Genomic DNA, 26080 nt, shown 5'->3' on the forward strand with positions numbered 1-26080 from the left:
CTTATCTGGCGTTTGTCAGAGCAGCTGTGTGTGTGTGTGTGTGTTGAGTTGTGATTGGTAAACTCGATTTCCTGGTACACACATGATCTGAGATCACTCTTGAACATCCGCATCCACAGTGCTACAAGACGAGACTAGGCGGTAAGACACTTTTACTCTATCACTTCAGTAACTCTCTAACTTTGTTTGCAATGCTAGAAACATCTCGTTTCGCTGCAGAGAAGTGATGCAAAGATGGAAACGGTACAAAAATGCACGCTGATTAAACTGTAACGCAGTGGTTTTTAGAATGTAAGGATCTTTGCGTTTATGGTTTTAATTTTCTGATTAATTCTGAAATGGTATCACTTAACAAGGAGGTTTGGAGTAACTTGCAGATTTCTCAGATTTATTCTTAAGATTTCATTTCATAAAAAAGAAAAGAAAAAGAATATATATGGCTTTGAAGATAATTATATATATGGCTTTGACGATAATTAAGTTAATTAATTAACTCACTGGCTAAAAGACAGAATTAGCCCCATCCTCTCATGTTCAATGTACTTTTTTGGTAAAGTCGTATGCAACCACATCCTCTTTTCATGCAAGACCAAGATCCTGTTCTGACTGGCTCCTGTGACACCACAGACACCTTACTGGCATCCTTTATCACTTTAAATACTATAAGTACAAATAAGTAATGGTTATCAAATTGAACAGAATGAGCAATTCAACATACTTGTATATTTGCTATTTAAGGGATAATGTACAGACCTTTTTTTTTTATTACGACCAATTGGCTGAACATTATCCTACTTTTTGTGCTGCGTGGACATGAAACATATTTGAATAGCTTGTGGCCAATATTCTGAACTATTTAAGTGCTGAAAGAGTTAAATGACCCACAACAATAAACTATTCCAGAATGTGGATTATTATTATTATTATTATTATCATTATTTTTAAATAATTACAATATTTGCCCTCTTTCATTGCATTTAAATAGTCATAAATATCTCTTTTGGCATTTGACTATTGGGTATTTTTTACTTGATTTAAAGTGATGGTGTTTCACTCTTGCCCTCTCTCATTCAATCATTTGACTTATTGTTCAGTAGCACTAACTGTCTCACAGTGTCCTTCCAAAAATCAATCTTTTACACATACGCACAAAACCAGTGCTTTATATGATGGTGTTGTTCATGTTTTTATAGCCAAACTGGTATGCTTTCATCAGCTTGAGAAAGTCTATTGCTTATTTTATTGCAGCCTTGAGAGAATTTGGGTATGACATGCTTTTTTTCCTGAAAGCTCATTTTGCATCGACATGGTTTAGGGGGCTGTAAAATGATTGGAAAATTCCCGCAGTGCTTTTAAGCCTCATATTGATGAGTGCAGTAGATGACCTACGTCATGATGCATCACCAAGTTGATAAATAGCCTATAAAAGCTAGCGTGGAAATTATTTTCATAGTAAACTATTTTTTTTTTTTTGTACTTTTCTTTCTATCTGAAGAGCTAACCCTGTTTTCCACACAAATAAACAAGAGTTTCTGCAGTCCCCAACACAGCCAACGCAGCCAAAAATATCACAATGTCTGAGAGGTCCGTAAAAGGGAGGCTGTGTGTATTAACTGGCAGACCTCAATAAACAAGACCTCTGTCTATTGATCAAAAGAGCCCTTTTCACTTCCTTCTCGAGGCATTTGTAGTTCAGGCCTAGCCTTGCGCAGAACTTCCTGAGTGGAACAGAGCTGCCGGTTTCAGAACAAGCCTCAAGAAGAACTGTTCTGGACTATGCCAAACTGCTTCTGTGTTTAAATTTATTTGACTTTCAGACCCAATTTGTGAGCACATTCAGACAATTTGTGTGCCACTGATCTGCACCAATTGTGTTGAAATGAGAGGCCTACTCATTTTACTTCCTGTTTATGCAACAGTTTCCAGTCTTGCAGATCTTAAAGAGACCTTATTTTGTCAAGAGTGTGCATGCATGACTTAATGGTTAGTCGGTTTAGATTTTTTTTTTTTTTTTCTCCTAGTAAGTTAAGGCAAGTTGTTTTGATGTGCTGACAGGGGCAGTGTTAAAAATCACAGGCTGCTCCACTAGCAGCAGACTGGTGCTCTGAGCTTAGAGAGTTTGATAGATCTGTTAGGGAAGCTGTCAAATTCCTTTTCGGATCGGCTTGATGTGAACAACTGTCAAATCAGTCTGAACTCAACTCCCATACTGTGCTAGCGGACCTCAGTGGGAACCCTAAACAATTGGAAAGAATAACCACAGTTGAAGTCTCCTTAATATCTAATTTAAATCAGTTTAAATTGAGAGCAAACAGAGGCTTATGCTCAGTTGAGAAATAATTCACACATTCTGCTTAAAAAAAAAATACTTAAGTTTTCAGTTAAGAGTAAGACATTTTAGAATGAACACAATATTTATTCTTAATTCATTTAATTTTAAGGACTGTTTTTGGGAGTACTAAAGGAGGTTTTCACATCATTAAACTCAAATTCAGGAATTTGTAAATAATTATTGGGGCTTGAATGTTATAGAATGCTTGGCATTTCAGTCTTTCGTCCCCTTTCATCAGACATGTCAATCTGCACATGTCTGGTTTTCGTGCACAAAAATGAAAAATTAACTTCTGAACATTTAGATTTTTATAAGTACATGTAATTCATAAAATGACTGGATGAGCCACAATTTATAAAGAGTGGTTTTGTCATAATAATAGCCGTACATTAAATATCATTGCACCACACTGCAGTTGTCTGTGACAAATAAAATAATTTTTTTATTTAATGGCTTTTTCACACAAAGACTGATAACTGTTCAATAAATGTATTAGCATCAACATCAATGCATTGTAATAGTGCTGGGTGGGTTAACCAAAAATTATCACAAATGTGTTTTTTTTTGTTTGTTTTATCTGGTTTTACGGTTTATTATGGTGTGACCCTGACTCTGCCTTTATACGAATCAGACTGCATGCAAAAGTTGCAGAACCACTGCGGTTTAGTCACAAGCCAAACTAATATGGTTCAGTATAGTATGATTAGTTTTTAATGTAAATTAGATTGTATAATTTCGAAATTTAAAGCAAAAACTGAATGGTCTGACCTTAGCTTTGAGAAATTATGCTAAATAAAACATTTCTGCATCAACAGAAACAGCAGACGGGCTGAAAGAAAATGCAAATTAACTCTCAGACAGCAGGTGGCGCTTATGGAACAGCAGCAATAAAACATTTCCTTGGATACTGCTGTAAACGAAGCAGCACTGTGAAAATGCCGTCTAAACATTTCTGAATACAGTCAGTTTCCCTCAGAGATACATTCATATAAACCCCCACCCCAATTTAGTATTTCTTTCAATATTTCACACATTGGTGAAATGAGTTAGCTCTGCTTGCTACAGTATTTTTTTGTCTTTGCAGCCGTTTACAGTTAGTTTCTTTGCCCAGTTAAAGAATTAGTTATGTGTTATTAATAGTTCTCTAACCATTAGTCAGAAGTGTCTGCAGTTAACACGGATCTCCTCTCAATTCACTAAGCTGTCTACATTGCTTAGCCACTTGTGCTGGTATGCCTTTTTTAAAATTCATTCCGTGTGCATAATTCAAACCTTCATAGTTTGAACCGGTATATCGCCCAGCACTATTATGTAATGTTCAGTTTATTATAAGTGCATGCTTCAGTTTTGTTGTCTGAAGCATTAAATGCTTGATTTATTTAATTGACCCTTCGCAGGGAGCTTGATTGGCAGGCGATCAGACCAATAACAATGCAGAATCCGGCATTTTGTCCGACAAACAAATCAGAGAGGAGAGTAGAAAAATAATATGTGTTGACATTCATGTTTATTTCATGCTAAAACCAGTAAAAAGGAAGAGATGATCGGTTGTCCTGCCGTTTGAACGGAGGTGCTACAGTGATCTGTAGCAACTCATTAAAGAGCCACAAAATGGTTATTTATTATTTGAATTTCCTAAAAAAAAATTCAACATTTGATAGCTGAGACTTTGTTTCATATCCGCTCTGTCTTGTCTGTTAGCGCATTGTTAGTTTCCCTTTCGCTTCGCGATGCATTTTCACTGTGTGGGAATATGATGTGTTTTGTGAAAGCAGCAGGGCTTTTCGGACAAAACCATAACTAAAAGGGGTGGGTCTTTGCGAAGGGTCATTTGTGTGGATTCTGATTGGTTGTCAAAGTTTTTATTGTTCATCAGATAAAAAAAAAAAGAATGTTTTAAATTGATTCCAACTGCGTTTCGTTATCATTGTAGTAGTGGTGTAGACTTCCTAATTCTCAGAGAATTAGAACGATTATTAACTTTATAATTATTTACGTTTATAGGTATTGTCCATGATGTAAATGGTCCTTAAATCAAACTTTTTTTTTAACCTTGTTGTCATTTATCAAATTGCTGTGTTCTGAGTTCAATAATAAGCCCACACCTAACTGTTATCTACAGTGATTTTACAATAGTTAAGAGTGTTTCAAATAGCGTCATCCCTAAAAACAACCTTTTCGCTTAGAAAAATCACCGTAACACACTGCCTTCATGGCTCATTACTTCATTATACAAAAATATACATGCCATCTCCGATGCAATCTGTTGTGTCTTTACAAAGTTGACACATCAGATCATCTGCTTTTTGCTCCCTATCTTTGCACCAGACATGCAGAGAAACTCTCTCCTCACAAGTATCTCAAAAAAGGGTTTGGCAATGCAGCACCACTCAGCAGGACGCTACCAATGGCAGAGCATCAAGGCTGCATGAAATGCAGCGGCACGCCCAGTGTAACCTCCGACAGGTTCCTCTGACAGCTTGATGACCCCTGAGAGAGATGTGCTGGAGAACTGCAAACTGATAGAAAGTCCTCTTCGACTAGAGGAGAAAAAGACAGTCCGCCCAGCATGTTGCCCCAGAAGGAAAGAGCTAGAGAGAGAGAGAGAGAGAGAAGCAGAGATAAAAGGGTAAACAATATGATAGTTGATATAAAACGGGGGATGGTAGGAATAATAAGTGTCTCCAGAGAGCTGGAATGTGAAGACAGAGAAACAGAAGAGGGAATAAAGGAAACAGAGGGGTAAAGGAACCGTGTGTGTGTGTGTGTTTCTGTGCATGTGTGTGAGGAAGAGGATGAGATCATCGCAGTCTCCTGTCTAATGAGTGATGGGGTTGGGAGGCGTGCTGAACTGAGGAGGAGGGTTTGCTTCTCATGCCGGTGGAATCAATAGCGTCTGTAGACCGGAATACTGTTCCCACATTACTGCCAACACTTCAGCCACGGCTCTTCTTCCAGCACGGATTACACTCAGATCGCTTGTGCATTTGTTCACTCCCTTACTTTCTTTCTCCATCTCTCACGTTCTGTCTCCCTCTCTCTCTCCTCTCTCCTCCTTCTCTCTCGCTCTCTCGCTCTCTATCTAGCCAACCCACACCCAGTGATTCTGTATCTTGGTTTTTTTTTGTGGTGGTAGGAGGGATGCTGCTGTGAAATCTTTTTTTGAATGTGTTTTAGACACATTTTTGTCTGTACCCCAGGAGGTGTGCTTTCTGTAATTTTTTGGGAGTAATTGTTTTTGGGAAAGCTTGTTGAAAAGAGCTTACTCACAATGTTGGGCTTGGATGTTTGTGAATTTGGTGGACAGTTCCTTGAACTGCTGTGGTTAACAGTTTGCTACAGAGGTGAGGATGCATTTACGTCATCTATTATGCGAGAAACATTTTGAAAAGTGCAATTATAAACAAAAAAAATAACTAAACATATTAAAACCAACTTGAAGGTGTGCATTTGGAATGCTCTTTAAACTCCACAAAAAGACCTCCGATGATCTGCCAGTTTAATAGACCATTTCTAAACCTTTAGCTAAAGTAGTTGGAAGCCTATTATGTATGGTATTTATTAGTTGCAATGTATCATAAAGCCTATTTACAATTGAGATAGAGCTTCAAAATCAAGTAGAAAGTCATATATGTGATCATTTCATGTGATCATTTCATGTGATGACTTCCCCTGTGGTTGTAGACATTTTTATTGTTGGCATGTGATTGCAGTTAAAACAAGCAAAGGTGGATCGATCGATATGTATTGATCAATCTGTTGTTGCACTCACAACATTACTTTGTGTGTGTGATCATCATGTTGCTTGTAATTACATGTCACAGATGTTGTTGATTCAGGGCTTCACTCCGCAGAGCTTCTTCTTACTGACACCAATCCAGTGTTTCTCAATCCCAATTTACCTCTTTAGCAGTGTCTTCCACTCTCTTAGTGTCTCCATTTCACTTTGATATCTAGGAAGTAATGATGTGTGACAAATGAACACCTGTATTTATGTGTAAAGTGAAGAGTAAATGTGCATATGTGTGCTTTTGCTATCTGAGATTCCTATAGAGTGTGGGTTCTCTGTAAGCATTCCCATTAATCTCAATGGCAGTTGCTTGGATGACGCAGGACTTCTTGTTGTTCAGTTTTGCTGGTGTTTTGAGCAAATTACCTGACTAACTGTTGTATGGACAGGGAAATATATACATATGAAATCAGTTTAACTCTTTAAAGCACCCATAAAGAAAAAATAAGTTTCCCCTGTTTTTGTTTTATACAATACTATAATTAAATATTTTGGACATTTTTTGCAACCGAATGGTGTAGTTAAAACATCTTCCAACAGGGGTTAATTGATTCATGCTAACCAACTAATCGCAACCCGATTCACAAGACGAAAAAATGTTTTATAAAGTTTGAATTTCATAGGAATTCGTAATTCTTATGAAAATGTGTGATTTTTAGTAAAAACAAATTAATAAACTGAAGCATGAATCTACACCTAGATCTAACCTTAGTGTGGAAGGTTGAATAAAATTGTACAAATTAGATGATGATGATGATGATGATAATTCATTTGAATTACAGTTTAGCAAAATGTAAAATAGTTATGAATTGTCACAAGACTGTTGACAAAACCTAGATCTCTTGTATCCTACTCAAATCTGTTCACTTTTTTGTAGTTTGAGTAGCAAAACAAAACATGAAATCCAAAGAGTACAAACCTGATTTCATGTCAAATTCAGTCTGATCAAGCAAAATTAACATGCAAAAATGCTCCATTATCTATTGTCAATAGTGTAAAGATGCATTGTGCACTGCTCACACAGAAGTCACTTTCAAACCAAGAAGATTTCTGTTGGTCAGCATGGTAAGCCCAATCAACTTGAAATAAATCTGTGTGATGAACTTTTTTCGCCCTCATACAAATCTCCTGATAGTGTGCATTTCTTTTGTAATTACTGGATTTTGCTTTTGAAATTTTGCCAGTCAATGGCAAATGTGACCACACCTTCATATTGATACTTTGGATATTGACAACACTGTATACACGGTGTATATATTCCGTGAAGATAATTCAGTCTTCAAGATAGGATTTGAAAACCGAACTGGATTTGTGTGGCAGAGTAGTGTGCAGTGGGGTGATCCCAGTCGAGTCAGTGGTGTTTAGAAAACCAGGCTCCAAGGGTCTGACCGGTGCACGGGTTTCTCAGCTCGATCTCTGCTGGACTGCAGGTGCTGACACGTTTAAGACCCCTGTGGCCCGGCAGAGCAGCATCACAACTCAGTGAGCCTCAGCTGCTGCTGCGCTGTGATGGAAGAGACCTGACACATGTTTAAAAGAGTAGATCAATTAGATTGCATGGAGGAGAAACAGAGATTTCATAAAGCTGACGTGTTTGTGCACCCTGTAGAGAAAGGCCATATGAATGAGGAAGATCACATGCATCATTTCCCTTCCCTTCATGTGTCAGGTGTTCAGCTGGTTTCTCACATTACAGCTGCTATCAGATTAACAACCCTGAGAGAATTTACATGTCACTTAGTCCCCAACTTATACATGGACTACTACTCTTTTTAATAATTTCTTTTTTGAGTATTTGTAATTATCTACATTATATGTTGAGAATAGTTTATGAATCTGTTGTCAAAAAATAAAATAAAAATATCTTTACCGTCAAAATGTGCAGCGCCTACAAACAGGCTCAGCAAACCTGAAGCTTATTTTAAAAAATTGCATTTCAAATTGCTAAATGTTTATCAGAAAAAAAAGAAATAAATTAATTATATATTGTATTGTCTGTGAAGAATTGTGCAGATTTCTGGCCTGCTGTGGTTTGTGTTTGTTTCTGACTTACAAGAGCAGGGTTTACAGATATGCATCAGTCTCGACTTTGCTCTCAGTTAGCAGAGAGGCTGCATGTTGTCACTCAGTTTGATTAGCAGAGAAGCTGCACGGCTTCAGAGAAGTTGAAAAGAGTATTGTGAGGGTTGCAGAGCAGCTGAAAGTGTTAATGTACAGGGGGAATTTAGTTACACCAGCCACTGAGCATCTTAGCGCAAACTCTGACCATAAATTCAGACACAAAATATTTACTATAACATGCCGTATTTTGACACATATGTGAGTGAACAGTGCTTTTGTGGTCCTTATGTGACATGTTTAAACCCTGAGGGGTTTATTGCCCTTTGCAAGGGTCTTACATTCATGTGACTCTAAAAGAGTAAGGTTTGTATGGTCTTCAGAAACCCCAGTGGGCCTTCCATTCATCTGCTGAAAGTCCACAGAATATTTGGGTGTTCATCTGTTGTGTGTTGAGTCTGAGAGACTGCAGTTTGTCAGGGCTGTTTGCTTGTTCACACTCCACCTCATTAGCTGTGCACTGAAACCTGCAGCACGCCATCAGACAAAAACCAGCATGCTATCCATCACAATGTAGCCAGGCCTTTAACTGCTCCTACTGATCAAAGCATGTTGCCTGTGAAGCTCGAGAAGCGGCGCATCACATATTTCACTCAGAAATTATATCTCGGGAGGGTGGGGAAAGCTAATTAAAAAAAGCTTGTCAGATTCTTTAAAGTATTATCATTGCTATTAACCGCAGCTGAGCAAGGGTAATTACTGTCATTCTTCTCTTTGCTAATAAAAATGACCTCTCACTAGTGGCCACTGTGAGAATGGGAGCCGCTAGTGTTTTTTAGAGCAATTGGTGGATTGCAATATAAAAATGGCTGCTGGTCTGATCTGATCGTGGACAAGAGGGGAAAATCCTAGATGCTAAAAATATGATCGTGCATGGTTAGGATAACAAAATAAATACCTAGTTGGCAGAGGCTATTGTATTTACAGTATGCTAATTCAATGCTCCATCATGGTTGGGCTAGACAACATTACAAAAGATGGCCAAATAATATCTTCGTAGAGTAAACGTTTTGACGCGATCGACCCCGAGACCTTTTGTTGAACTCATTGTTCTCCCTTTACACGTCTCATATCACAATCGGAAAGTCATTTATTTTCAATAAAAATGAAGAAAATAACCAAAAAGTTGAAAATAAAGTATCGAGTGAGGTAAGTGTATGTTTTATAATGTACTACTTGTCAATATTTGAAATAAGTAGTATACATAACAGAAAATTCTATTTTTATGTAATGCAAATAAAATCTAATGCTATTTGCAATTAATTATTATAATTATTTTGCAATATATCGATAATAATTTTCACATAGTGTAGGTTAAATAGTATCTAATTGCTACTTTGCAAATAGGTGCTGCCAAATAAATAGGCTTTATTTTTTATTTACTCATTTGTGTGCTAAGAGCATGAAACCATAACATTTGTAACATTATTAATTTTCTATATCTTTGTCTCATTAATTTGTCTCAATAATAATATTGTCAATCATGTGTGGTTATATTAATTAATTTCCTCTTATAATAAGATATATATATATTTATTATATATATTTTTTAACATTATGAACAATAGCAACTGATAAGCTGTTAACTTGTGCACATTGAGAGGAGAAGTGATGTTTACTGCTTTAATGTGCAATATTAATATGTATCACATTGCAGTTTTGGGATGCTACATTATTATGCTGAAAACATGCCCTGAAATGCCATGAAAATGTATCTATAATCATCTTTAATGCAATCCCTCTACCACATAGTTCATTTTGCTTGTAATTTACAGTGAGAATCTTGGCATTGGCTCGTGGATATGCTTTAAATTGCCCGATTAGTCCAGTCATTTATTCAGTGTGACCAGGCCTCCCTGTAGTGAATCTCAACTCGGGGGGATTTGATTTGTGTGTTCGGTGTGTTAGAGATATTTAATTGGTGTGCATTTTTTAGCAATATTTAACCTATGATTGCACAGGGCTAATTAACTTAATAGCCCTATTATGCATAGGATATTGGTCCAAAGGACTCCAGTGTGCAAACCATTGCCACACTCGAGTAAAATGTCGCAACGCTGCAGTCAGTTCAGGCGTTTCCTTTTTGCACAAGAGTCGACTGTTGATTAATACATGTTCATGCATAGCCAAATTTCCCCTCTCACACTTCATTACCACGTTCCTCTGTACACATTCAGATTGTTTGTTTCTCACTAATTAGTAGGTTAATTGGCTCACATTGTCTTCTGCAGCTCCAGTATACCGTATGTCTCTACAGCATTTTGCACCTGGATATTGTGCATCTTCCTCGTAAACCATACTCTGACCTACTTGTCCCTCCTCAAATTGTCTTCCTGGATCGAGTGGGCTTTTTCCACAGGTTCAATTTATGTAGAGATACAGAATCCATTCCCACATTTCCCTACCTTTTTTGTTGAGGAAATTGGCTTTCCATTTTTATATAGAGCTGCAGCAGCAGTAGCAGCATGTGAGTGTCATGGTCCTTGAGCTACCGCTATATAATGCAGAAGGAGATGGTGGTATATTTTTATGAGATGGTATCAGTGAAAATCGCTCTTATAAAACTAATGGCGTATTAGAGCGTGACCCTCAGAAACACCCTATTGATTCCATCAGATCCGATTTTATAGCTCAGTCCTTCCATTATTGCATTTGTCTTCACAATACAGCACTTAGGGTTTTTGTTCTCCTTTCATAATGCAAGGAAGGTTCATCATCACTGTTGATAGTCACTGGGAACGAGGACGTATGCATGTTTCCATGGCTGCTGAGGCAGATCTGACCTAGACACAGTCGACACACTATACATATAAAACATATAAAGCTGGGTGGGGGTGTTTCTGTCTTTTCTTCTTTGTTCATCCTCATCTGTGTTCAGAAACATCCATCCTCCCAGGAGCTCTGCATGTTCTCACCCTGGCTAATGAAAGCAATGATGTCATGTTTTAGATGTTGTCACTGGGGGTCCAGTGACTGTTTTTAAAGCCACAAATCCCATATTTTCTGTTGCGAGAACTATAAGATATTCTTGCTAAACTATAATCCAAAGTAAAATTAATCTATAGGGTGAAAACTAGCTAGTTTTAAATTGGTGGTTTTTGCCTCGCCTTGTCCAAATCCAGAATTAAAACTGTATTTACGCATGTCAGACTTGATGAGGTGGCAAAAACTGCAAAACTAAGAGATTATGTTGAAATCAAAACGCTCATAATATTGAGTCTGACCTCCTGAGGTTGGCAATTAATAATTTGTGAAGGTTAAGAGTCTAAGGACCATTTTTGTACCCCATTTGTTCAGTATATTTCTGTAAAAACACTCTAGGGGAGTCATGCAGACATTACAATTCATATCTCTGAATTCATATGACAGATTGTTGTCCCTGTTCTTGGCCTTCTGCATGGAGAGCAGTTTTCTAGGTCTTTATTTTCCTCTTTTTCTCTGAGGAGTAATACCTCAGCTGTCTGCGTGCCGAGTCCCCGGTAATTATTAGCTGTTACGCTGAAACGCAGTGTGTTGCTTCTGACGATAAAAACAGGTTTTTCAATGTCTGACATGTGGCTGAGTTAATAAAAGCAATGAATCCTTTAAAGCGATCTGCTAAAATGAGACTGGCTCATTATAATTAAACAGGGACAGAAGATTCAGTTGCTCTCTTTGCTACATATATTATCAGACTGTGGGCTTTTAGCTAGGAACCATCTCTCAAATGAGCTGAAAAGAAATGAAATTAGCAGTGCATTGCTCTGCTACGCGAGGATAACAACAAATGACTCTGAATATTAAAAGAGATAAATGTGCAAATCTGTTGTCTCTTAACCGTGTTAGCGGATCTGAGTTGGTGTGTGTTTCAGGCCCAAACAGTGTGTGAGAGGTAGAAAGATCACGGAAAATACATTCAGCTTGTTTTTTATCCGAGTCTGTAGAACCATGAAAGAATCACATAGAACATCGCAAACCATGCAGTTTAACAGGTCATAGATTTCACACTAGATTTTTACACTAATAGTTCAATATCTGGCCATTTTCTGCTTTTACCAGGATCATTTTAACTTGGATCGTGACTAGCCTGCTGAAGTCCCTTTCCAAAGCACTCCAGAAGTACGGTCAAAAAGCTTTAAAGTAATATTAAAAAGGCAAAATTCAAGAACAGAAACAGAAGCCATTGACTACACCTAAACTGAGAGGGAAATGGTTGATGAAATTATGAAAATGTTGAAGTCACAACCACAGCCCTCAGTCTAGAATCTGATTGGTTAATAAGAATGTTGTCTCATCCAAGGGTGTTGTGAAATCATGATGAGATGGATTTGAATGTGAAGATGCATGAGAATGTTCTCTAAAACATATGGAGATGCAACAGATGAAGATTATTTTCATTTCTAATGCACTTCATCCCTGTTTTTTTCTCAGGCATAATGGCTGACAAAGATAAAGAAGTGCCAGTGGTTGAGGATGAAGATGAGCCAGATCTGAACTACCAGCCTCCGGCTCAGAAAAGCCTGCAGGAGATCCAGGAACTGGACAAGGACGATGAAAGCCTGAACAAGTACAAGCAAACCCTCCTGGGCTCTGGACCTGTGGTGGCAGGTTAGTGTACCTTCACTAAAAACCAGGAAAATAGTTTTGAAACAAACCTACTGTATGTGCACACTATTAATTTCATATATATATATATATATATATATATATATATATATATATATATATATAGATTTTTTTTTATTTTGCAAAATAAATACTTTTATTCAATAAGGATGCATTAAATTGATCTAAGTGGCTGGCAAGACATTTGTAATGTTAAAAAAGTTTTGTATTTCATATGAATGTTTCTATTTTTTTACTTTTATATATCAAAGAATGCACAAAAAATGTATGATGGTTTCCGCAAAAAAACTGCAACTGTTTTCAACATTGATGATAAAAAAAAAATCAGCATATAAGGATTCGACATTCAGACGGATCATGTGACACTTCAGCTTTGCAATCACAGAAAATAATGACATTTTAAAATATATTTCAATGAAAGAAGAAAATGTAATAGCAATAATATTTTACTGTAATTTTTACTGTATTTTTAAATAAATGCAGCCTTGGTAAGCACTTTTGATAATATTTGTAATGGATCACAGTCCAAACAACAAAATTATTAGAAAATTAGAGGCACAGAAATAATGAATGTTTCAAAGAATCTCATCTTCTGAAGACTGTTTTGTGTTGATGTTTAAAGCAGTAACTGGGCTCTCCTGGGACGGCTCTCCCTTCTCCTCCTGCTGTCTAGACTGATTCAGTCCCCCCGGGGGACTCCAGTCTTAGTTCAAAGCCCCCAAACAATATCCTCTTAACTCCGAGAAAGAAGGAGAAGGTGGCTATCACTCAGTCTGAAGAGCATGGCTTTGAACTGCTTTGTTGTTTAGAGAAACATGAATTATAATTCCATTCACTGCATAACGCTGAATAATTAGCACTTGATATTCTGCATTAATTATAAGATCACTTATTGTATTTCTTGCTCAGTTGTTGAATGATGTAGCTTAGTTTTTTTTCTGTTTCCCTTCATGAAGAATTGTTTCTGTGATATTATGATCAAAGCCCAGCAATCCTAATTTCTTTTACCACAGGGGAAAGCCAAATATACACTTTAAATCCTTTAAGTGTGAACTGGAAATACTTGCTGATACAGTGTTGCTAAAGGCATAAAAGGCAGATTAATTTCCTCTTGACTCACAGGGGTTTAGAACGTTTGATTTAGATGCAATTTAATTTTCTGTTGAGAATCAATCAACTGCGGTTAATTTCTTTTCTCTTATTTTTTTTTTCCGAATGCAACTTCGTGCCAAGGGTATTTACCTTGTGTGTCCTCTGATTCATAAATGATTCATCTTTGTTTTGTTGGTTATGGCCAGGTTAATAATAGCCTTCTTTCAGTCTGCTGGAATGGAAACGGCAGCTTGTGCTGGTATTTTATAGCGTTTTGTGTTTCAGTGTAAAGACCGAAAGATCTGCTTACAGAGATCATCATGACCAGTCAGACCAAAAAGTACATCTTCTTTTGCCTCTGAGAGCTATGATACAAACCCTTTCATATATCCTCATTTGCTATATTGTGTATGGAATGAAAATTGTCATGATTTCATAAATACATAAATGTTCACCCTCATGTCATTCCAAACCTATATGTGAAGATTGGATATGTTATTATATATTTATATAATCAAATCCAATTATATTTTATTTTATTATCAGTTTTTAATTTATTTTTGATTTAATCTTGCTTTTGTGATTTTTCTTTTATTTTTTCATACTAATCTTTTTCTAATTTATTTTCTAATTGTTTTATTTATTATTATTACATTTTTAGTTCATAACAGTACTCCAGTACTTTTCAGTTCCAGTATTAGTTACCAAGACACAATTTCTGATTAATAATAATAATAATCTAATAATAATCAATGTTACATTATTCAAAAAAATCTCCTTTTGCTCCACGGAGGAAAAAATATGGGTCACGAGGTTGAGTAAAATGATAGCCGATTTTTCATGTTTGGTGATCTAACCCCCTCACTGGGACTGAAAACACTGGAAATATGAAGCAGGTCTGTCTTGACGTCCATTAATTTGCCATAAGATTTCCTGAGATATAATAGCGGGACTGTGCCAGGGTGATCAGTCATGTTTGGTGCGTGCGGTCCCGGTGCACAGTTTAGTGAGTGAGCATGCCTGCAGCGGGTCGTGCCACTTGTAGCCATCAGCAGATGATTAACTGTAGCTCCCGCTTTTAAAACCAGCCCACCCTGCATCAATAACACTGCATCTATGAGACCCGTCCAACAATTTGTTATGTGCAGTTTAACACCGCTAGCTCCCTCTTGGCAGTGCACAAACAATATATCAGTGGAACAGCAGAGTAAGGCACCTAATTTAAGCTAGTCACCTGTCCCGCTTGCTTCACGAGACAACTTCTTCCAAGTACGGAAGTTCACACATCAAACCTTCCCTTTATATTGTTTCCCAGAGATTTAAATGTCACTTTTTACATCACGCAAGCCCATGAAATATAGCATATGAACCGCTTTTGTGGTGCTTTTTGGGAGTTCTTTTGTCCCTTTTTGGAGCTTGACAGACATAGTCACAATGCACTATTGTTGTATTCAGATTCAGAAATTCTCCTTTTATATTCCAGTGCGTAACAGGTTTGGAATGACGTGAGGGTGAATTTTAATTTTGAGGTGCGCTGTACCTTTAAGGGGTGGGGCAGCTGCAGCTCGCTCTATCACTGTTAAATGTGCTGAGGCTGCACGCTGGGGTCACTAACCTGCAGCAGCTCTGTGTCCACCTAAACCCTGACAGGCTGATCTATTTCTGTAATGGGCGGCACTTCTATGGACACAAGAAACTAGGGAGGGCAAGCATGGGGGTTCATTAGCAACACTGAATGACAAGACTTTAAATGCCTCCTTATCTCATAACGAAGGTGATTATGTTCGTGGAAGACACTGTAGCTCTGTTTCATAACCTAGTGAGCTGCATTTTAAACAAGCGTTGGTGCATTCCTGATTCAAAGGCTGCTGCAGAAATAGGCAATTTAATCACGCTGCCTTTTAAGATGATTTGTTTTCCCCCAAAGGGCACCATTGCAGAAAACACAGATACAGAATGTGAAGCAAGTAGAGTGAAAAATCTGATCAAAGATTGCAGATAATATAAGGAAAAATAAATATAATACTGCAGAATTATTTTTATGTTCCTAAAAGTATTAATAAAAATAGTTCGGTGTTATTAAAAATGGTTCATTTTAACTTAACCAGTATTTTTGCTGTATAGTTTTATGCTTAAAGTACTTAATAGCAACATGCTACTGTCAATCTCTGTTGAAATCAGTTTTACCCAATATCTGTGTGTTAAAATGCATTTTTTTAAATTATTAGACTGATATCCATTAGCATAATAACAATCTCAGTTGTCAATTTTGAGTCATGTTCCCTGTGTGCTGTGTAGAGTGTTTTGAATCTACCCAAGAGCATTAGGATGCTGTCCGTGTCGGCTGTAGGAATGAAGTCAGCTCACTCGGTTTTAGGACACAGCTTTTCACAGACGACAGATGAAACAAAGGAAATGAGTGTGAATTGTACGGCTGGAGAGAGCGGCCTTTCCACAATCCTGAATCGATGATGTTCACGTGCACTGATATCTGAGATGATGGTCAGTTCGTTGCAGGTGCACATGGAGGCCTTGTTTTCCCCTTCCCGTTTTGACTCAGTTTAGTCTTCCCCCGGTCTGAGACACGTGAGGAATGCGTGGATGAATCGGCTTGGAAGATTGACTGGGCCGGTGATGTTGGATAGACAGGATTCACAAGAATGGACAGATTCTGCTGTTTTCCTCCGCCCGACTTGCAGTGCTACTGACAAGAACGATAACTCAAATTGTGCGGAAGATGTGCGCTATTACTTTTCTAAGCGATCAGACTTGCAGTTTTTACCTGACAAACAATAAAATGGGGAAGAAAATCATGCAGGCTTAAAAGTGTCATGTCAAAGGATCAGAATACCTTTGAGATTTAAAGTAGGCACTTTTGTCTTTTGACAGATGGCAACCATCTAAAACACCCTAGCTTTATACAGCACTGTGCTCAGAACACTTTAGCAACCACATACAACTGTTATTCACCCAGAACATCACTTTGGTTTGAAAGAGCAGCTTCACTACATGCTGACAATATTACATCCAGTTAACACTGCTAAAATGAAATCAACATGCTGATGTCAAACTTCGTTTTTTATTCACAACGGGAAAAAGGCTACTCTGATGAATAAATTGGTTTATCCTACAGTGCAGGTAGAAAATTTAGAGCAGAATATATATATTTTTTTTTCAGTTTCTCATCGGTTTTAATCATTGCATTGCAGATCCCAGCATTCCTAATGTTCAGGTGACCCGACTCACCCTGATGTGTGACCAAGCCCCTGGACCCATCACCATGGACCTGACCGGTGAGTCTCACCAGAACAGTTATTCAGCAAGTGCCTTATAATTCAACCATAATCCAGTTCACTTACAATGAGGACTGGCTATCACTTGAAAATAGAATTGACTTAATTATTCAGATTTATCAGATATACAAATACTAACTGTGACAGTCCCTTGAATGGGATTGTTGTATTTGTTTTGATTTAATAGATTATTTTGTATTGTTTTACCACAGCATTTTTCAATATAATTAATTGTTCTTAAGTAATAGTTAGTACTACTTATATATTTACTATTTATTAGTATTTTGAAATGACTTTTATTTTTGTGTTTTCAGTTTTCATGGTAATTTTAGTTAATGTTTTAGTAAATTTATGTGATTTTTGTCATTTGTTTTTACTTTAATAATAGATTTATTATTTTACGCACAGCATTTTTAAAATTATTAATTGTACTAAAGTAATACTGCATTGACCAGTGTTATTTTTGCATTACTTATGTACCATATGGTATTAATGTATATTTTGTAATAGATTTTATTTTTTCATATGCAGTTTTCATTTAATTCTGGTTAATGTTTTAGTAAATTTGTTATGCGATTTTGTCATTTGTTTTATTTTAATACAGTATTTTTTTTTTTTTATTTTACACAATGTTTTTGATATTATTAATTATTAAATATAAGTAACTGGCCAGTGTTATTTTAGTATTACATAATATACCATTTAGTATTTATTAATATTTAGAAATAGCTTTTGTTTTTGCATTTTCAGTTTTCATTTTAATTTTACATAATGGTTTAGTAAATTTGTGTGATATATTTTTTTGTGTGTGTGTGTGTTTTTAGAAATATTTCTGTATAGCTTTAATCGATTTTTATTTGTTTAGTTTAAGTAATTTTAGTACTTAAAATGATTTCATTTGGTTCTAAAGGCAGCATTAATAATTGTAGTTTTTTTCATCTATATTTCTAAGAAATCAAATCAAATCAAATTAAAAAGATTTGTAATAGTCCAGTCTTAGTTTACACTGTCATTGCCTGCCCTATTTCAAATCCATAGCATCCAGATTGCATTATTTGCATGACTATTATTGGTAGGATAATAGTCTTGTGGTTTGAGGTAAGTGGGTTGAATCTGCGGTCTCTATTGTCCACACAAAGTATTCTTCTGGTGGAGAGCTAGAAGGGCATGTGCTTAGTTGACACTATTGACAGCAGCTCAGCAGCTCAGCAGCTCTGCTCTGCTTCCTGATGCTTCAGCTGCCCTGCCTTCAGAGGGATGATGTCATTCCTTCCACTGCCAGCCGACATCACGCAAGCAGATCTGCAACACAAATCAGCGTACACTGGAGGGGCCTGTCAGGTCAGAGCAGGTGTCTGCCGCCCTCCTTTGCCCTCGCTCCGTTCAACAGTGTGTTTCTGTCTTCAACAACGGCAGCACGGCAAAAGGGCACCTGGTTGCTAGGCAATGGGAGGATTCTGGGCTGTTTAAGTCAGAGCTTTAGAGTAAGAAGAAGACCTTTTCAGACCTACAATCTGTAACTAGCATTCACAGCGTAAAGGACCTGTGCACCAGCACGTTTCCTCTTTTAGAAACACAAGCAGAAGTGACTCTGCGGTTTGAGCTGGTACAGGAAGGCGTTGCCCTTCTAACATAGAGTACATTGTTGCGCTTTTGTGTGTGCACTTCCTGTTTAGAAACTTTTACTCTTAAATTACCTCTGCCCTGATACAAGGGGAACAAAACGCACTTAAATTCTTCATTGGCGTCCTGATGGCTGGATAGATGGTCGATTTTTCTATTTTTGTAAATACTTTTTCTAAGTATTACTCCAAAAGATTGAATGGTAGTAATTTTTTATAGGTTTTGCACTGAAATGCTGTGCTGAAGCTGTAAATTCACCTTAATCTTCACATATAGGAAAAACTGTTTTTACTGTACAAGTAACTGCAGACAAACATAGTAAAATCGCGCTCCCTAGTTTGAGCAGGTAAGCAGGAGCACATCAGCAACCTGTGGTCCAGGAGCATGTGTGGCACCTCACGACGGGACGTCCACTGGGATGGGACATGCTAACCAGACTGAGCTTTTGATGGATGTGGCTGGGCTGACACGCGGTGGAGGGGAAAGACTGTGACAGTTAGTGGTGGATGAAGGAGGGGAGCAGAACCTGACTGCACTCCAGGCTTGAAAAGCACTCAGCATGACTGCAGAAGTTCAGATTAGAGCAGCAGGAAGCCAGACCTTATCACGGCGCTCTTAATTGAATCTGAATACTGAGTCCACATCTAAGCTGTTGAACATCTTGTGGTGTTTGTCGCATCCTTTCTGAGAGACATGTGAATAAAGTACAGAGGATGCACTCTTAAAGGAATCGTTCACCCTAAAAATTTGAATTAGCTGAAAATGTAATCCCCCTCAGGCCATCCAAAATATAGATGTTCACCTATGTTCTTCATCAGAACAGATCTGGAAATATTTTGCATTATCACTTGTTCACCAGTGGACCTCTGCAGTGAATGGGTGCCGTCAGAATGAGAGTGTGGTCAAAAACATCACAGTAATTTGCATGTAATCCACACGTCTCCAGTCCATCAATTAGTGTCTTGTGAAGCAAAAAGTTGCATGTTTGAAAGAAACAAATCCTTCATTGAAGGGATAGCTCACTCAAAAATGAATATCCTGTCATTAACTACTCACCCTCACGTCGTTCCAAACATGTGAGATCTTCGTTCATTTTCGGAACACAAATTAAGATATTATTAGATTTATTACAATTAAGATATTTTTTATGAAATCCAAGAGTTTTCTGACCCTGCTGACACAGAAACACAACTACTATGTTCAAGGCCCAGAATGGTAGTAAAGACATCATTAAAATAGTCCATGTGACATCCATCATTTTAAGAATCCTTTAACAATGTTCTTACTACCTTTTCGGGCCTTGAAGGTGGAAGTTCCGTTGCTGTCAGATTTCATCAAAAATCTTAAAAGTATCTTAATTTGTGTTCAGAAGATGAGCGAATGTCTTACAGGATTGGAACGACATGAGGGAGAGTAATTAATGACAGAATTTTCATTTTTGGGTGAAAATTCATCATAAAAATAGATTGCCTGCACACCTCTGCTCCAAAAATACATTATGTAAAATGTGATAGTCTGTTTTAAAATGTTTGTATTACTATTTTTGGAGCCTAAGTGTTCAGATTTTTTTCTGTTTTTCCCAGAAACAATGGTTTTGAAGTTATAACAACCATGCATCTTTTCAATTCAGGAAATGTTCACTTATGAATTGGAGTCATGTGCGTTATTTGTGGATTATTTGTAATATTTGGATCAGATGTTTGAACACTCATTCTGATGGCACCCACTCACTGCAGTGTCTACTGGTGGATAAGTGATGTAAAGTGACATTTTATTCAAATCTGTTAATTTTTTAGCAGAAGTATTCCTTTAACACTTGACTTTTTATCTGGGCTGCCCTGGTTTTTGGGATTTCTTATGAGCGCTCCTGTCCAAATATAAATTAATGAGCTATTTGGCAGTTACACCGATGTCAGTTCACATTTATATGGATGTGAAGAGATTGATTTAGAGATTCAGAACTGTTTTGTCCATTCTTGGCAATGCAGGAAATGGATCTTTTAGTAAAGCAGGATTCAGTGAGTTATGCTGATGGTGATGAGATGTCTGTGTTGAGCGCTGCAGCAGTGGGAGTGAGGGTGGAACGGGGCGCTCACATTCTCACCCCATGCCAGATTGCAGCTCCTCCAGACTGCTAGAGCCTCCGCTGGGATCTTCCTTATTTTCCATGTCCATCTATGCTCTCTCACTGCTGCTGTGTGGGAGTCATACCAACTACAACTCCAGCGAACTGTGTTCAAAACCAACAACCCTGAATCTTTAAGCTCAGGGAGAGAATGAACACACATCTCTCTCATGAACATTCTCCTGTTCACACAGCTTTAGGTTTATGCAAATTTTTCAGAAATACTTGAGAGACAGCTTGTGTATGTTATGTGTTTGCTGTGTATTTTTATTATGTATGTATGTATATATGTATGTATGTATGTATATATATATATATATATATATATATATATAAATACACACACATACAGTATATATTTTGAAATAGTACGAGTGTATATAGGAATAAGTTACATTTCCAAATATAGTCAAATAGAAACCCCTTATTTTAAATTACATGAATATTTCACAATATTAGTGTTTTAATTGTATTTTTGATCAAGTAAATATATTGATGAGGTTATTTCAAAAACTGTTGACCCCAATTGTTGACCCCAAACTTTTGAACAGTCCAAACTTTTGAACAGTGTTTATGTGTGTGTGTGTGTGTGATGTGGACAGGCAGATCTAGTTTACATGTTAGTGGAGCTAATCATCCTGTCATAAGGAGATCACACACGACACGATTCAGTGCTCACTGTCGCAGATACAAACTAATCCTCTTGTCCAATCAGGATTATGTTATTACAGTCATTATCAGAGCTAGATTTAGTCAATTACAGAAAAGGGATTTCATCTTTGTGATGTAAAAAAGGTTTTGAGAGGGCTGGATGCTGCTTCTGTTATATGAATAGCAACCATCGCATGTCTTCACATGCAAAGGGTGGACTTCAAGACGGAGAATCACCAAACCCAGATCCAGTTCCTCGACATGATAAAGCCTCTAGAGTCTAAAAATAGTGTTAATGTTGAGATGTGGAGCACAGGACAGTAATGAACACAGTCTGGCATTTGGCATCATGTGAATAGCCCACAAATCATCATTGATGTTGTTCATTGTATCAATCTCCGATTTCTCCTTCCTCCCCTGTCTCTTTCAGTATCCATTACAAAGCACTTAGGGCCGATTCAAGGGATAAATTGAGAACGCAGCAGTTGCTCTTTGCACTGAACCACAAGCAGAAGGATGAGACCTGCAACATAAAAGGCTCACATTTACAATTCTGATATTGATCTCTGCTGTATTTCTTTAAAAATATATGATAACAACAATCTTTAATTGCAATTAATTTCATTCTGGCTGATGTAAATAAACTTTTTTTTTTTTTTTTTTTTTTACATAGGTGACCTGGATGCTTTGAAGAAGACTAACTTCACCATGAAGGAGGGAGTGGACTACAGGGCGAAAATCCACTTCAAGGTGAATATGAATCCGATTTCTGTCATAAAACAGTCTGCAGAGATGCTTGGTCGTTCTTTTATACTGTGGCCTAAAAAATACTGTTGTGTATTTTTAGCTTGAAATCTATGTCATTCTGAGATCTTGTTAAAAAAGACCAGTTTTAACAGTCCCCTTGAAAGACTGATCCCAAGCTTCTGCATGCTCGTAGAGCACATAAATGTTGTAAGATATCAAATCCACGGCCAGAAGTGGATAGATTGTTTATTTCCTGTCTGGACCGGGCCAGTGCTATGAACAGCATACAGAAATACACACAGGCACCCTTTCCCAGGCTAAAATTTCCTAAAAATAATACACTTGAAATATTTGTAAACAGATCAGGATACAATGAAAGCAGAAAATATGTTTGTGTGGGGGTGGGTTTTTTGGCTTCGAAAATATAAAGTGATGTTGAAATGTTTAGTGTTTTTGTTACAGTTGTCCCAAGATCATTTAATTAAAATGGCATCTAAAGTCATTTTATTTCACTGTAAGTCACACAAGATCATATTCCTGCAAAATACCATTATTCACAAAATCCATTGTCTGTATTTCAATGTCGGGGGTAAGTGGATGTGGAGTGATACCCAAAGGATCTAACAGGACCTCTGCTGGTGACTCCGTGCTACAGCAGGGTGAATGTCCTGAGAATGAAAATGACATGATAAATTAATAATATTTATTCTGATTCATCCCATCTGTTCCCATTAGGTCAACAGGGACATCGTGTCTGGACTGAAATATGTGCAACTGACCTACAGGAAAGGAATCAGAAGTAAGAGCATCTGTAGTCATGAATTTAAATGCTGGCATTGACGCTGCAAGTGCTTGAGTCAAGGGTGCATTGATATCTTTATACACACATGCACTGTTTAAATGTGTGTGATCTATTTCGGCATCTTAGAATGCCATCTGATAAATGTGTTTCACTTGTATTCATATGAAACATCATTTTCTATATTCACATTTTTTTTATTAATATGCACGTTTAAAAAATAGAATAAGATATGTAATAGACATGTCAAATGTCTGTTGCTAATGTAGTTAAATAAAACAAAATTGTAATGAAAAATGATTCAATTATTATCATTCATGTTGTTATTATTGATGATACTATTATAATTTTCTAAACCTAAAAATAAATGACTACTTATTTTTCTTTGCCCAGCTGCAAATTGCTTTTTATCTTTTAAAAATCAACTTGAAAATGCCATTGGACGGGTTAATGTTTGGGCATAACAAATCAGCTTTTAATGTACTTTTTTTTAATAATTTGACTTGCTGATTTTCTTAACCTGTAGTGGACAAGGCAGTGTACATGGTGGGCAGCTACGGTCCGAGAGCCGAGGAGCATGAGTTTCTCACCCCGGTGGAGGAGGCTCCGAAGGGCATGATCGTTCGGGGAAGCTACCACATCAAATCCTACTTCACAGATGACGACAAGACCGACCATCTGTCGTGGGAGTGGAACCTGCATATCAAAAAAGACTGGGACAGTGCAGAGTAAAGAGGTTCTTCCTCTGTCTCTCTCTCCCAGATGCATAGCAACATACCCGATTTATCACTGATGTTTAAGACAGAGACAGGCTAGGTAGATATGGTTTTACTGGCTTTGCAAATGATTAAATAACAATTAGTCGTATAAAAAAAAAAAGGAAAAAAAAAACCATATAATGAAGATATTCCTACATATTAAGTGTAATCAACAGTGAGGACATACAGTGACTGGCAGGGTATTAGAGGCGACTTAGTACTTTGTAATAGATTTAACCATGGTGTATCCAACAAATGAAATCCCTCATGCCTGTACACTCAGGTTTTAATGTATACTGTAAATGTAAATATTACAATGTCTGTATTCTTGCAGTGCATTTCGAGTTCTTTACAGAGCCCATGACCAGATCAGTGCATGCTTGAATGTGAAGCCATCGTGTCTGCAGTGGCTAGTTTCTTGTGTTATTGACGATGTAATCAGCCTGCTGTTACCTGATAAATACATGAGTGGGACGTGGTTTGTACTAAGTGTTGCTTGTCAAAAAAGGTATTTCTGAGCATTAAACCCCTGTAGAAAAGATCAGCTGAAACCGATATGAAGTTGTCTGGCTGATCACTAGCAACCAATTCTGGTAAAGCTGCTTCACTTTTCATGCTGGTTAGTCCTGGCTGGCACATCAGCTTCTAAAATGCAACATTTGCTGGTGATTTTACTGGTCTTTTCAGCTGGGAACCACCAGTGGAGCCCATAGTCAAGCACCCTCCTCATTCCCTGAAACAATTTAAGATCTGTTCATCTCTGTCCAGGTGTCTGTAACTGTCTTCCATCAAGCTTTTATATTAGAATGTCTCTGACTTCTTTTTTTTTTTTACATTCCAAAATAAATAGATTTATTGTTTATATGCCTGCTGATATTGTTACCTGACACTTCCATCTCCATTGCTGATTTTATTATCTGACAAAAAAAAAAAAAATCATCTTTTTTTTCTTTAATAATTCCCTACTGTACATGATCATATACTATATTCAGAAATATTAGATGATACTGCAGCATATTCAGAATATTCTGTGGAAATGATTGGGTTTACTGTTCCTAAAATTTCTTGCCGAAAGGTGATTAATGCCAGGGGAAATGTCTTAAGTGGCATGTGCATAATGCCTTTATGGGGGAGACAAATCCTGAATCATCGTTAACTGGGAGACATTGATTGGAATAAGAATAAAAGAGCTCACAAAAGTTAAACTGCAATTTATAACTGTGTAATTCCACAGTCAGTATACCATGTATTTGATCAAATTAAATCCTTGAGATATTTCAAAATATTCCTACAGGATGTATATTTTCTAAAATTCATATTGTGACTCATAATGAACTTTTCTTCATAATTGGATGTTATAATTAGTGTGCTTGTGGTCTGTATTGCATGATGCTGCTTATAAACATTAATTAGGGGTTTCATTGTGCAGTAAAGTAACATTTAGTCAAGACTTTTTTTTTTTAACAGACCGATGCATTTGAAAAAGAAGATTATTTTGCATCTGAATGTTGAACTTTTCATCTTGTATTTTTAATAAAGTTTGGGCAACCCTTAATTGTATATATCTTGTTTCTAATGTTGTAGTTTAGTTCAGCTTAAGTAACTGTTTATTAAATGCAAAACAGCACGTAGCAGTAATATATCTGGCAATGAAAAAAAGTTATTTCTGTTCGCTGCAAACAAAACAGAGAAACATAGAGATAGAAATAAAAAAAAAGTTCCAAGGAAAAGTCAATATTTGTTCACTAATACATGATAAGACTAACCACAGAGGGTAAAATTGTTATATTCTATCCCTTTTACTTGAGTCTGCCACAACGTGCCGCCTTTCAAGAACGTAAAATGCCCAATCACAATCAAGTATGTTACGTACAGCTTTAGTAATAGGCTCTCTGAATGATTGACGTACTCACCGGCCTAAGTCAGGATCTCGCTGTATGCACGCCACAGTGTTGCCATGTCCTCCTTTTAAAGTGCCATCAGATTTGTGTTTTCATAAAATATCACGCTAATAAAAACGTACAGTCGCAGTGAAGGATCTTATACACACATTTTTAAATAAACGATTTTAAATTAATTTAACTAATTTATTTGCAGAGAATGCAATGTTGCCTTGTTTTGGGGAAGTCAATTATTTTGAGAATGTG

The 26080-nt window shown here is 37.0% G+C and overlaps 1 protein-coding gene across 2 annotated transcripts; it reads left to right on the plus strand.

Annotated features, from left to right (window-relative positions):
• On the plus strand, window positions 1–25484 carry LOC113046985 (rho GDP-dissociation inhibitor 2-like). 2 transcript variants are annotated; one of them, XM_026208175.1, is made up of 6 exons: window positions 1–141; window positions 12651–12827; window positions 17147–17230; window positions 22303–22379; window positions 23112–23175; window positions 23702–25484. In XM_026208175.1, exons 2-6 carry the CDS (start codon window positions 12656–12658, stop codon window positions 23905–23907), a joined length of 603 nt encoding a protein of 200 aa, XP_026063960.1. In that variant the 5' UTR covers window positions 1–141; window positions 12651–12655; the 3' UTR covers window positions 23908–25484. The 2 variants fall into 2 exon arrangements, with proteins under 2 accessions (XP_026063960.1, XP_026063958.1); XM_026208173.1 differs by lacking the exon at window positions 1–141 and adding an exon at window positions 5446–5676.
• Window positions 25485–26080: the final 596 nt, after the last annotated feature.

This window comes from Carassius auratus, chromosome 28 (genome assembly GCF_003368295.1).
Source record: "Carassius auratus strain Wakin chromosome 28, ASM336829v1, whole genome shotgun sequence".
Taxonomy (NCBI): domain Eukaryota; kingdom Metazoa; phylum Chordata; class Actinopteri; order Cypriniformes; family Cyprinidae; genus Carassius; species Carassius auratus.